The sequence below is a fragment of the Nannospalax galili genome, unplaced genomic scaffold (genome assembly GCF_000622305.1).
Source record: "Nannospalax galili isolate Female #2095 unplaced genomic scaffold, S.galili_v1.0 scaffold2160, whole genome shotgun sequence".
Classification (NCBI taxonomy): Eukaryota; Metazoa; Chordata; class Mammalia; order Rodentia; family Spalacidae; genus Nannospalax; species Nannospalax galili.
The window spans coordinates 235,201-249,236 of record NW_008345983.1 but is presented as its reverse complement, the minus strand read 5'-3'; the positions used below and the strand labels follow the sequence as shown (position 1 = coordinate 249,236).

General features: G+C 43.1%; 1 protein-coding gene across 3 annotated transcripts in view; it reads right to left on the bottom strand.

Annotated features, from left to right (window-relative positions):
* Positions 1-14,036, bottom strand: part of Ankrd50 (ankyrin repeat domain 50) — a 35,895-nt gene that overhangs the window by 13,277 nt on the left and 8,582 nt on the right. For all 3 annotated transcript variants that reach the window (XM_017800400.2, XM_029567907.1, XM_029567908.1), the window contains one exon: positions 1,961-2,190. In XM_017800400.2, coding sequence (XP_017655889.1) covers positions 1,961-2,190 — 230 coding nt within the window. The remainder of the gene's footprint in view (positions 1-1,960; positions 2,191-14,036) is intronic.

The following is a 14,036-nucleotide window of genomic DNA, read 5'->3' as shown; positions in this document are numbered from 1 at the left end:
ACTCTGCTTGTAACTCACCATCAACACAGGCACACATTCACGATGCAGCTTTGGAAACTGAAGTTGCATACCTTGTACAAATGCCTGGGCCTAGAAGTATTTTAATTTTTTAAATTTTTATTTTATTTTTTGAGACAGGGTCTCACTGTAGCCCCAGCTGGCCTGGAACTTGCTATGTAGACAAGGTTGGTCTCCATCTCAGAGATTCACCTGCCTGTGCCTCCTGAGTGGTGGGATAAAAGGTGTGTGCCACCATGCTTGGTGTGTTTTGTTTTGTTTTTTTTCCCCAGATTTTAAAATATTTGTACACAAATAATGAGATCGCTGGGGGATCAGGAAGTGTACCCAATCACAGAATCCAATTGCTTCATGTACACCTATACAACATGCCTAAAGGTTCAGGTGATATCTTACAGAAATGCAGGAAATACAAATTCATGAGGTAGAATATACCTTGGATATATTCAAACAAGTTCTGGAGCATTATGGAGCTGGGGTTTCAGATCAAGAACGCTCTGTAGCAGAAAAAAGGAGCTGATCTGGATGCCCACGAACAAAGAAAAGAATGCTAAAGAGCAGGCTGGTCACAGAACAAGGCACCACCTGGCAGGGGAAACCAAGGCGCGGGACTCACAAGAAGTAACAGAAATGTAGGTCAAAACTAACTTTTATTAGCAAACCAGAGTGAAATGGTAATAATAGCAGCAATGTTTACAAGGCCCTAGCTGTGCCTTAGGCACACTTAACTTATAGATGAGGAAACACTAGGTGAGTTGTCTGAGGTCACGGAACTATGGTAATTCACTTGTGTAACATAAAAATACATAATCTATAAAGTATATAAAGTGGGCTGAAGAGATGGCACAGCGGTTAAGAGCACTGGCTGCTCTTGTAGAGGACCCAGGTTCGAGTCCCAGCACTTACATGACAGCTAACAACTGTCCATAATTCCAGTTCCAGGGGAATCTGACACCCTCTTCTGATCTCCTCAAGCACTGCACAACATAGGTGCACTTACATACATGCAGGCAATACACTCATAAAAATACTATTTTAAAAAAGGCTACAAAGTAAGCTAATGATACTGGGTGACTTGGATGAAGAGAGAAGGCAGTGGAGAAACGAGGAGCTTCAACCTTATTCATCCCTGGCATAAAGGGGTACAAGGCAAGTATTAGATATTATCACTTCAACCACAAACTCTTACGCCAGTAGAGCCATAGCTGCCTGTTAGCTTGTATAATGCACTCTTTTTTGCCTTGTCATAAGGAAAGCTCTCACAGGATCCAAGTGCCACTACAGAGGTGTTGACTTAATGATTAATTGGTTATAAAATGTATAGAACAATGGCATAGCTAATTAATCACTAAATCAGTATCTTGCACATACACCTATAAGCGTGTGGGGGAAGCCAGAGGACAACTGTGGCTATTGTTGCTCCTCAGGTGCCATCCACCTTTTTTCTGAGACAGAGTTTCTCACTGGGAACTGAAGCCAATTAGGCTGCACCCACCTGCCTCTGTCTCTCCAGCACTGAGATTACAAGCATATGTCACCACGCCTATTTTTTTCTTTCATTTTATTTTGGTTTGGAAGATTGAACTCAGCCTCATACATGCATGGTAAGCACTGTACCAACTGAACCCTCTCCTCAGCACAGGGAAAGAATTTTGGAAAAAGATCAGTGTAAATTGTTTTAAAACACTACCTTTATTTTTAATGTAACCTTAAGAAGGTATGGGGCAGCTAAAGAGGGAGGGGCTCTGCTCTCAAAAGGAATCTCTCTGGGTGCAGTTCTAGATTATGAAACATTTCAGGTGATGCCGAGTCACTATATTCACCAGTGCATTCTGGGTGGAGCCAAGTCACTCTGCTTACCAGTACACCAGTGTGCTCTAGGTGGTACTGAGTCACTAAGCTCACCAGTGCATTCTGGGTGGTGCTAAGTCACAATGCTTACCAGTGAACATTTTAGTAACAGCTTTACTCTGTTTCCGAGCAGAGCAGAGAAGCAGCAGCCATGGTGGAAAGAACTCGTGGTGACCTGCCAGGAGCTCCGCCACAGTCCCCGAGAAGCTGGAGGACGTCTGCTCCCCTTCAGCCACATTGCACCCTTCGTCCACAGAGTCGACGAGCAGGTAGAGGCTCTGTGGGGGTGGCTTCATGCCCAGGAGTGGGAGCAGTACACACCTGCAAGACAGCAGCAGGGGGCAAGGTCAGTGTTGCCGGATGGGTCATCAAAATCCATAAGCCGAGCATTAGGGTTGTAAGTAATGTGACAGAAATAATTATTTGTTATACTTCCAATTCCCTACTTCAAGAATACATGCTCATATTTTCGAAAGCATCATTTTACACAGTATAGTATGTACATGTATACACATGCCTCTGTGTGTGTGTGTGTGTGTGTGTGTGTGTGTGTGTGTGTCTATGAGAGAGAGAGAGAGAGAGAGAGAGAGAGAGAGAGAGAGAGCGCAAGAGAAGAGAGGGAGAGGGGGAGGGAGACAGAGACACAACATAATTAAAGGCGGGAGGAACTAGACAAAGCTAGATTTCAACATCCTGACAGGACTCAGTAATAAAATGCTTAAATTGCTTATACACTGAAAACCAGACAGACAAACTCTGGGGACATCTTGACAGGAAGAAACACATGGGTTCTACTGACTTTACAACTATTCATGATTGTTTCTCCTAAGGAGACTATACTTGTAGAAGGCCTACACAATATTCCTTTGACAGACAGACCATGAAGCTGCCACTTGACTACTTTTTGTCAGAGCACATGGCAGGGCAGCTGCCTCCAGTCTAGACTGTATGTATGAGGGTCTGCTAAGAGCACCCACTAAGCTCCGGAGGATGGCAAGGAGCAAAGCCCATCTAGTTCTTGTTCTCTTGATGCCTACAGCCTAAAAGGGAAAGAAAGTAATAGCATTAAAAAGCCTACTGTGGGGGCTAAAGCGATAGATGACTGAGCAGTTAAGACTGCTTACTGCTCTTCCAGGGAACTTGAGTTTGGTTCCCAGCACCTACAGCAGGGAATCCATACCTCTTCTGGTCTCTGTGGCCATCTGCACACATCTAGCATTCACTCACTCAGACAAGCACTGATACACATAAATAAAAGTAATAAATCTTTAAAAAGAAAGCATACTGTACTGCACTCAGTAACTATGGCACCCTTACTACCACACTGCACCTTACCTCAGTATTTTATCTGCTGTGAATAAAAAGGTTATGAAAACCTAGTAGTATGGGTTACTAGGCAGAAAAATGTACATCTGTGTGTGCCTCATGAAGTATTCACAGAGGTAAGTGACACCAAAATAAGTGGTACCTACCCACTACAGCAATGTTGCGGTTCTCTATCTGCAAACACTCCTGGAATCAGGCAGTACCTAAATGCACACTTATAAAATCACATGGCCCAGGGATCCCACAGAGCTCCCTGGCATCTACCTAAGTGCACTGAGACTCAAACGCACATGAATCTGAACTTCAGTGTTTCTACAGCTTCACTTACAACCCTCCCCAAACTGTGACCACCTCAGGGTATACCACCTAGCAAATGAACAAACCGCTCACATCACAGAGGATGGCACTTCAACCTAAAAGAAAAATGGGAAACAGGCTGAAGCAGCCCCACTGCTGAGAGAAAGTACCAAAACCAAGAAGTGGCGTGTCTAACTAAATCAAGATGAGTCCCTGAAAAAGTCCTGAAGAAAGTCCCTGTGGTCTTATGACTCCAAGACCACAGTGTAGATCCTGGGAGCCAAAGACCAGAGCAGGAGAAGGTGCACTGAGAAGTGCAGAGGGGAATTCTGGGACTGACAAAATTACCCTGTATCATCAGTATGAAGGACTCTTGACTGCATGTGCCCAAATCATAACTACAGGAGCCAATTTCACTTTATGCAAACTAAAAAAATAATATAATACGTAACAAAATCTAATAAATCTCCCATGAATGTGTCTCTGGCAAACAAAATGAGTATGTTAGTACAGTAGTCTACATGCACAGAAGGCAGCACACTAACTTTGCCCTTCGCATGTTAAGTCATTAACAGAAAGCGTTTGTCATGGGCTGGCCTCTTCATGGTCAGTACTTCACATTGAGGGTTCTCTGGGCAGGCCCGGGCCTTGGATCCCATCTTGGAAGCCACCAAGACCCACTCAGCCCTGGCAGTACACTGAGTGTAATCATAGGTTTCTGTTCCCAGGACCTGACCCATTCCCTCCATCCTTGGCTCTCGGCCCTTTTAACAGACTCTTTCATGTCCAGCACCCTCCTTTGTGCTGGACATGCTCTTGACTAAAACATTCCCTCTGTGCTCCACCCTCTGCAGCTCAGTTCAAATGCCACAGAGGTCCTGCTTATCACAAGCCTTCAGTCGGAACCTGGAAAAGGGGTACACACGCACATCCAGGCCCTCAAACTGTGATCATCAGTGGCTGTAGAACTGGCATCTACCCTCCAGATCTCCAGGGAAGAGAAGGAGTCACCAGAGGCATTCACCCCTGCCCTCCCAGGACCCTGCAGAGAGTGACTGATGGAGAAACACTTGCTAAGTGAGGAACGAGTGACCTAATATATTTATAAAGGAAATCTCTGGCTAAAGATTTCTATCCAGAATATATAAAGAACTCACAAAACTCAGGAATAAGAAGGTAATAGTTCTGATGATAGAACAGTGCTTTTCAACCCAGTGTTATAGTTTGTAAAAACGTAATCATAAATGATCCATTGTTGGCTTATATTCAGCTCCTACAGACTTGTTAGTTTTATGTGTCAACTTGACTACGTCACAGGGTACCCATACTTTGGTCTACCATTCTTCTGGGTGTGTCTGTGTTTCTGGTAGAGGTTAATGTTCCAAACAATGACTTTCATCCAATCTGCTGAAGGCTGACTACCAATCTCATCTTGTCTTCAGATTCAAAAAACAAACTTAAAACAAAACAAAACAAAAAAAACCCCAGCTATATTCGGGTCTTAGGAACACAGGCTTTCAAATGAGAACACCATCTGTTCTGCTGATTCATCTAATGCTTTTAAATTCAGACCAGAGCTTTTAACTCAGGTCCACTTTCATGGGTCTCCAGCCACCAGCTGCACACCTTGAAGGTCTCTAGCCTACATACGATAGGAATTAACTCCTTGGAACAAATCATTTATCACTTCTATGCAGAGTTCCAGCACAGGTCTTATTCTGAACCTTCCCTGATACAAGTTCCATTCCTAAATTTATTCTTATATACTTGAAGATTTTTATGATTTTCATACCTTGTACCCAAAAAAGAGTTTCTAACTTCCCATCCCTCTCTACAGCATCATGAAAGCAGAACTAAGTTCAGCTGATCTGATTCCAGAGATAAAGAAGCAAGTCTGAAGTGACAGCCCCTAGGTATTTAAAAGCAGTTTGCCTCTCATAGGACAGGCTGGCTACAGGAACTAACTCGCAATCTAAATCAATATTGTAATGTATGATTATTTATCTTCTCCTTAAAGAAGTAAAATAGAACCAATCATCTGTGGACTGTCAAAATCCACATCTTAAAATCCCACCTCCAAAGCTAGGTATGGGATACAGAGTCATGAGGGTAAAGTCTCCTAAATGGGGATATCAGTGTCTTTACTGGAGATCCCAGATACTAGCTCATTCGTTCTCTACCAGGGAGAAAAAGTGAGGGGTGCCACCCAAGACCCAGCAGGTAGGCTGGTTTCTGTGAGATGTAAGTGTGCTCTTTCACTATCCAAAGACTACCCAGGTATATCGTGTCACTGCTACATGCCAGACTTGGCAGTTGTGAATGATTACTGACTAAAACATGCCCTCAGAGTTAATGCTTCCTAGTGTCTACACTCTTTCACTATCAATGACTTGCTAGTTCAGTAATTTTTCAAGGTAGAAGACAGGTAGGCTGTAGTTTGGGTGAGTATCCCCTGAAGGCTTGTGCGCCAGGTGTGTCAGTGAAGGTGTGGTCTCAGTGCTATTAGAAGGCAGTGGAACTTGGGGAGGCTAGGTGGAGGGCTTCAGGACATGAGGCATGCCCTTGAAGAGGTCTGTGGGACCCAGGTCTCTTCTCTTCATTCCCCAGCCACAAGGTGAACAGATTTGCTTTGCACATGCCTGCTAAAGCCACCCCCCCCCCACTGCCTGCCAGTCCCCAATGAAGGCCTAAGACAGTAGGTTCACCTCCTCAAGGACTGGGCCTCCAAACTTGTGTGCCAAAAGCAGCCTTTCTTTTTAAATTGGTTTCCTCACATACTCGTCATTGAGACAGAAAGCTGACTAACAGTGTAACATTACCAGATTATACTTGCAGGTCCAGTCTGAAGTCTCCCTACTCATGTGAAATTCAGAATCCGTCTATTATCCAGCTAAGGGCTAGCTCAGTGATGGAGCACTCGTGACCATCTGCGAGGCCTGCTTAACTAGCAAGTTAACTCTAAATCTAGAACTCTCTATATCAGCTGAGCACACATTTTATTAACAAATTACTGGGTTATTAAAATCAAAAAACAGAAAACAGTTTTGCTGGGCATCGTGGCACATACCTTTAATCCCAGCACTCAGGAGGCAGAGGCAAGTAGATCTCTGTGAGATTGAGGCTAGCCTGTTCTACATAGTGAGTTCCAGGCCAGCTAGGGCTAGAGGGAGAGGCTGTCTCAAAGCAAAACAAAACATAACAAAACACACCTAGGCTTTATCTGGGATTTTTGTTTGTTTTTTACAGATGATGAAAAGTACTAATAATTTTTAATCTTGTCTACTTTTGAGAAAACAAACTTAGGTTGTATTTTCTTTTCTCAAAAACAAAATCATCCACCCAATAAATTAAAGCACATGTAAGACAGAAAAAAAAGAGTATAGCTGGTATTTCCAATCAGTTGGGGATAAAATATTATCTATCCATTTACCACTAACAATAACAACAACAACCCAGCAAATATAATTGATAATTAAGTAAGTATGACCAACATGTGGGGTCTGTTTCTGAGACCCTGACCAAGGCCAACATGGACTATGAAACATAAGAGGTAAAAGCATAGCCAGCCACAGTCAAACATGTGCAAGTACAAGAAACAGAACAACAAGTGAATGGAAAGACATTTTGAGTCAACATGGAAGATAGAAAATTGCTAGTGTAAGGTTGAAAGAAGAACTTTACATTTCAAAGTTCTGCCCTCATTGCAGAGAGCACTGAGGCTGGGGATGGAAAAGCAACCTCACTAATACTGGAGCAGAGAGAGCAAAGCATCAGAACACTAGGTTAGAGATCCAGACAGAAGCTGGGTGGGTGCAAGAGTCACTGGTCAGAAAGAGCAGCGCCCAGATGAGAGTTCATATAGACACCCATGAAGAAATCTACGAAGCTTTCCAGGACTCCAAAAGGCCACAAGCAACAATCAGATAAACAAGAACAGGAATAGAATTGTTTTTAAGGAAGTAACAAAAGGCACAAACACATAAAATGGGCTGAGCCAGAGTATTCATTCCATTCACCTATTCTGCAAGATGGAACAGCAGCAACAGCACAGAACTCCGTGAGCCAGGAGAGAAAATGGCCAGATTACAACATCTGCATCTACAAAGACAGGAGAGTGCTATGAAAACAAGAAGCCCAGATGAACTAGAACTCTGGAGGAATCAGCCTCTTGGGAGCATCTGCATGATTACAGGTGCAAACCACCGGTAATTGAATTGGCCCACCAGGGGACTCAGCCAGGAACCAAACCAGCACATCTACTAGAGGTCAGTCAGGTTTGCTTTAGAGAACAAAGTGCAAATTTGAAGTGTCCTACACACACGATTAATTTTCCCCAAGGTATGTCTGCTAGATTCCAGGCCGTGTTTAAAAGGCTGAGGAAGTAGGCCAAGTGTGTCTGCGGGCCAGCAAGAAAGTCTTAGTCTGTATACTCCCAGCCAAATTCTGCTCAAGGTACAGTGTTGACTTTAAATACAAACAAAACACAAGAGTGCTAGAGATATCTGAGGCTGCAAAGGGCAGGATGCTACAGAGCTGAGCAGAAATATTACTTGAGGAAGACCTGAACTTCTGAGCCCTAAGGAGTTGAGATGCCCATAGGACCTGGTAAAAGGTGGGGGAAAACTTGGCAAAGAAGATCGATCAACCAGAGGTTTGCAAATACCACAAAGAAGCCCCAGCTAAGACCTGAGGGCATCTGCCCCCAGGTATCACTGGTCCACGAAGGTCAAGGAGTCTCTCTGCTGATGACTCTGTCAGGAATACTGTGACTATCAAACACACCAGCATACACTTAAAGATTATTACAGGGGCTGGAGAGATGGCTCAGTGTTTTAAGAACACATGCTCCTCTTACAAATGACATGAGTTTAGTTTCTAACACCCACATTAGGCAGATTATAGCCAGCTCCAAGCAATCCAAAGTCGTCTTCTGGCCTTCACAGGCAGTGCACTCATGTGCACAAATCAATCCACACTCAAATACAAAATTTAAAAATAAAATCTTTTAAAAAAATTATTATAGGGGCCAGCAAAATGGCTTAGTGGGTAAAGGCACTTACTGCCAGATCTGATGCCCTGAGTTTGATCCCTGGGACTTACATGGTAGAATAGGAGAATAAACTCTTGCAGGTTGTTTCTTGACCTCCACACATGTGCTATTGCACATGCATGCCCACACACACACATAAAGAAATAAATGTAAAAAAATCAGGAAACAAGTAGGAACATGAGATCAATAACCTACTGGCAAAAGAGACAGAACTAGATAACTCAAATGTTTTCAACAGTAGGTGACTCCAGAAGCCCTCCACATCACCCTAGTCTAGCAACTACAGAAATATGTATGTGCATGTTAGAAGATAGCTACTGCCCTGGTCTACTGTACTGACTGGTGCACTCATCTGCACAGCTCTGCTGCTCTCTAACTGTGAACACAGAACGGATCCACCCTCTAGTCTCTTACCCTGTCCACTTGTTCATCACATTCCACCCATATCACCCTCTCAACAATTCCCAGCACTCTGCCCTTGCTCCTTGAATTAGTACACTCATCTCTTCATTACTCTCCTCCTTGTCAAATGCCCTGTCCTATCTCTTTTTGAAAACAACCCAAGAGCCATATGCTTCTCCAGCAGCTCAGAAGAATTTCCCAGGTTGGTCATCTTCTCCTTGAATTCATTCCTGCTGTCAGTAAGATAAAACTTTCCTCACTGTATCAACCATGCCAAGACCTGCTCTCAGATCAGTCTGGAAAGCAAACTCAGAACACACACCTTCGCTGGGTCCTTCACCTCACCTAAGTCCGAGGCACTACAGCTCTGTGCTGATTACCGGGCTAATCACTGCACTAGCAGTTTATTGGTTTCCTTGTTTCAGTTCACACCACCCTATTCTCACATACCAGCCAGTGTGACCACGTGTCAGAAAAGGTTTGTTTCTTGTCTTAAAGGCTTCCATGGCTTCCACTCTGCTCAGAGAAGAAATGAGCATCCTCATAGCCTTCTAAAGATCCCTCAGGCTCCCACTTACACACCTTGCTCACTCTCTACTAGCCCTTGTGTTCTTAGACATTAAACTAACTTTGCCAAGACTTGGCATTTCCTGTGTCTGAAGGGCTTTTGTCAAATTTCCTTCCAAACACCCTACCCATCCCTGTATGGAAGCAACCCTCTGCCTCCCCAGCAAGTCACTCCTGCCCCACCTTGGTTTTCCTCAGGACACACACTGCTCTACATAGTCTTCTTAACTTGTGCACCAAGCTCCTCCTCTGGCTCAGTAAACACACAGGACTTCTGCCTCTCTGCTTATTGCATGCCCTGGCACCTAGGACATGATCTAGGACAGGGATGTTCCCCACATAGACAAATGAATGAACCCCAGGACAACAGAAGACACAGCAGCACATGCTACCTATGTGTGCACAGGACGGAGGGTTGGGGAGAGCTGTAGCTTCCAGTGGTAACACTTCAAGTTTGAAAACTTTGACCATGTCTCCTCGCTGTGGAAGCTGAGGTCTCTTCCTATAGACCTAAGTACATTTGAGCAACACAGTGCTGCTTCACAGAAGTAAATGGGTCCATCGTAAATGATCTCTAACAGTGACAGCAAATGAATAATAGTGCAAAGAATGGAAGTGAACACTGCATGTCTGTTACACTCCCTATGTAAAAACGAGCAGAATATTAAAGAATTGGGGAGCAGAGAGATGACTCAGCAGTTAAAAGTGATTGCTGTACTTCAGACAAGCCAACTTCACTTCCCAGCACCCACGTAGGTTGGATCACAACCACCTGTAACTCTAGATCCAAAGGATCTGCCACCCTCTTCTGGCCTCCGAGTGTACCCACATTCACATGGCATACATTCATACAGGCACACACACATACACATAAATATTTTTGTTTTAATCTTTAAAAAGTTACACACAATGCTGCTAAGTGCACTATTCTCCACACACATTTGTGGCTTCCAAAATGGGCCCTGGGATCCCTGTGGTGTCCCAGGCTCAGGCCTCCTGAGAAAAGACAGCAAAGCTAAGACACTCTTGGGCTTTTTCACTTTCATTCCCTTAAGAATATGGCAGAGTTTTTTAAAAGAAATCCCTTCATTTACAATATGTAGCACATATAACTATATGTATAAATTACTTCACAAAAAATGGAATATTTAAAAATTGAATGTGGTTAAAACTGTAAAAATCATGCAAGTAGTTGGCCATTAGTTCAATAGTTACTGACTCTTACTGTATTTCTAACCCTGACATCCAAGTACCCTGGCTCATTTCCAAAAGCAGACAGAAAGCTAAAGTTTAAAAATGTCTAGAATAGAGCTTAGGCATGATGGTGCACACCTTTAATTCCAGCATTTGGGAAGCAGAGGCAGGCGGATCTCTGTGGGTTCAAGGCCAGCCTGGTCTACATAGTGAGTTCCAGGTCAGCTGGGGCTACAGGGAGACCCTGTCTCAAAAAACAAAAAGTCCAGAATAAGCCCAGATCATATTAAGAAATAAAGAAAAGAAAGTAGGATGCTAAGATCTAAGATGGCTGAGAGCAGGGGTAGAGCTTAGCAGTAGAGTGCTTGCCTAGCTTGTGTAATTCCCTGAGCTTGAGCCTCCTCGGCACCACAAGGGGAAGAAAAGAAAAAAGTACTGAGTATGGGGACTTCTGAAGACTCAAAGGAAGAGGTAAAATACAGATATGCTCATAGGAGAAATAGTCACACAAAAATGTGCTGGCCAGAACATAGCCTATTTCAAGAACAGAATAAAGGCAGTGTTGTGGACCAAAAGCAAAGATCGGGGTCAAAGCACTACAGGGCAAGGTCAAAGGCCAAACCTAGGGATAAACCATGAAGAGTTCAGGTTTTACTCTAAAAAGGCTACTGGCAGGTATAAGCAGGTAACATGATCTAATTGATATTCTTGGTGCTTTGTCAAAGTACATGGGATAGCAGCAGGTGACCAGTTGGTGATATCACTGTAGCCTTTGTTCTAACACATAAGAGGTATGCTTTATAACCATGCATGCTGCCAGGTGTAGTATGCCAACATGTATGCATGAAAGACTTCTGTGTGTTGCGAGTCATGCTTTCACTCTACACACAAAATTTTCTGCTCTTCCAAAAACTAAATAGTGAAACAAAAACTTTCAATATTTTACAACTGTCATTTCTCAGCACATACATATCAAATTAGTGTACTTTGGTATTATATTGTGCTACAATGTTTGGTTTTTTACTACTGTGTGTGTGTGTGTGTGTGTGTGTGTGTGTGTGTATGTGTTGAGAGAGAGAGAGAGAGAGAGAGAGAGAGAGAGAGAGAGAATGTACCCACTGCCAAGTCTACTGACCTAAATTCAATCCCTAGGACTCACATGGTGGAAGGAGAGAACCGATTTCCGTAAGTTATCGTCTTATCTTCACAAGCATGTTGTGGCAGAAGCACCCCACCACCACCACCACCACCACCACACACACACAAATAAATAAGTTCAAAAAAAGAAAGGAAGGAAGGAAGGAAGGAAGGAAGGAAGGAAGGAAGGAAGGAAGGAAGGAAGGAAGGAATAGAAACCCAGCAGAGAATCAAGTCTGACCAATGGTTGGTGAGGGGTGGTCAAGTGAAAAAGACAGGTGCCAATCAGGATGGCAGCAGATTTGATTGCTACCATGTTAGATAGGTGCATCTACAGATAACCACATCACTAGATTCAAACAGGACAGCGTACATTAAGAACATCTGAGGATGCTTTGTGTGGAAATCCTGAGAGAAACCAGAGGAAGAAACACCAAAGGATGGAGTCACTGGAAACTCTGAACATCACCTACAGCAAGGCAAGCTGAGTCACAAGCTCAAAGGCAATGCTGCATCCACATCTTTCTGTGAATTTGTATGACAAAAATCACATTTCAGTAAGATAAGCAGAATCAGGGTGACAGGAAGGAGAAAGAAGCTCCACTAACAGACACATTCAAGACAGACTGAAAGGTGATTTGGAGAGAGAGAGAAGGTGTTTCTAGAATATGTAAGCAAATGAAATGGTCTGTGTGTAAAACAGAATCTGGGAATGGACTCAAATCAGAGCATGTCAGCCCTACAGGCAGACAGCAGCTGCCTCAGACCCCATGTTACTGCTATGGAGGAACAAAGAGAACCTTCCTGAGGAACAAATAAAAATGTGCGTGTGTAAGTGAACTTACAAATCCTGAACTGAGTAAAAAAGATTTCAACTTCTGGGGCTGGAGAGATGGCTCAGTGGCTAAGAACACTAGTTGTTCTTGTAGAAGACCCAGGTTCGAATCCCAGCACACATATGGCAGCTAACAACTATCCATAACTGAAAGCATCTTCTGACCTCTGAGGGCATTGCACAACAGGGGTGCACTTATCTACATGTAGGCAATACACGGATACACATAAAATAAAAATAATAAAATAAATAAACAGTTCAAAAGATGTCAACTTCTAAGGCATCACTTTATTCTCTCTGATCTAAAATCATAATTTAAATTATCTAAAGTGAATAAAAAAATCTGTAAACAGGAGTGACCATGTCATGCCAGTCTAACAAGAGTGATAAGAGGCAGAGGACGCGGGGTCAGCAAATACAAAGAGCACCAGCAAGGGAGGAAAAGCACTCAGTACTCAGTACCCAAGTATGCAAGAAAACCAATTAGGAAAAAGACAAATTATTTTTGTAGAGAAACAATCCTTCCTAGGAGGAAGAGAAAGGGAGGTTTGGGAGAGTAGAAGCCACCTTAAAGTAAAATGACACAACCAAAGTGAACAGGACCTGACTGCAAGACAGATAACTGCAAAACTCCTGTGTGTGAAAACGGGCTGATTGTTTCTGCTTTATTTACAAAGACAAAGACATTTTTACACGGGTCATTTAACTTAACAGTACTTAAGATGGAAAATCAGACTTATTGTACATAACATTAGTTATTAAAGACAGGACGAGGAATGGAGTATTTTGCCACCAACATAAAAGAGCACAGAAGGAAGCAGCCCCTCTGCTCTGAGCCTTTGTTGAAGAGAGAGCCCAGGCAGAAAACTGACACCTGGCCACCCAACTATCTAGACTGGTGCCAGTTCATACATGCTAACAAGCAGACAGCAGGTTAATAAATTAATAATCACTACACTAGTCCGGTGTGCATTTTAAAAACTAATCTAAACAGCAAGATAATTCAATTTTCTTATTCAAAGACCTTAGCCTTCTTTCAGTTAGATTAGGAAATATTTTAGATAGGCAAGTAACATTATACATTCATTAAATGGTAATTATTTAGCAAAGTGCTAACAAAGTATTAGTATAGATATGAAAAGTTCCTCAGCTCCTCAACTAGGCAATAAAGGGGTATATACTGGATAGAGGAGGGAACAAAAGATGCATGTGTAAGCAAGCAAAACCTGTTAAGAGCCTGGGGACAGCTGCAAGAGGGATGCTCGGGAGGTAAGAGCATGAGAAAGAAGACTGGCTCTCCAGGGTTCCTGCCTGGAATAAATAAGCATGGGGCTTTTGGTCTCTCAGCTTGAGATCTTT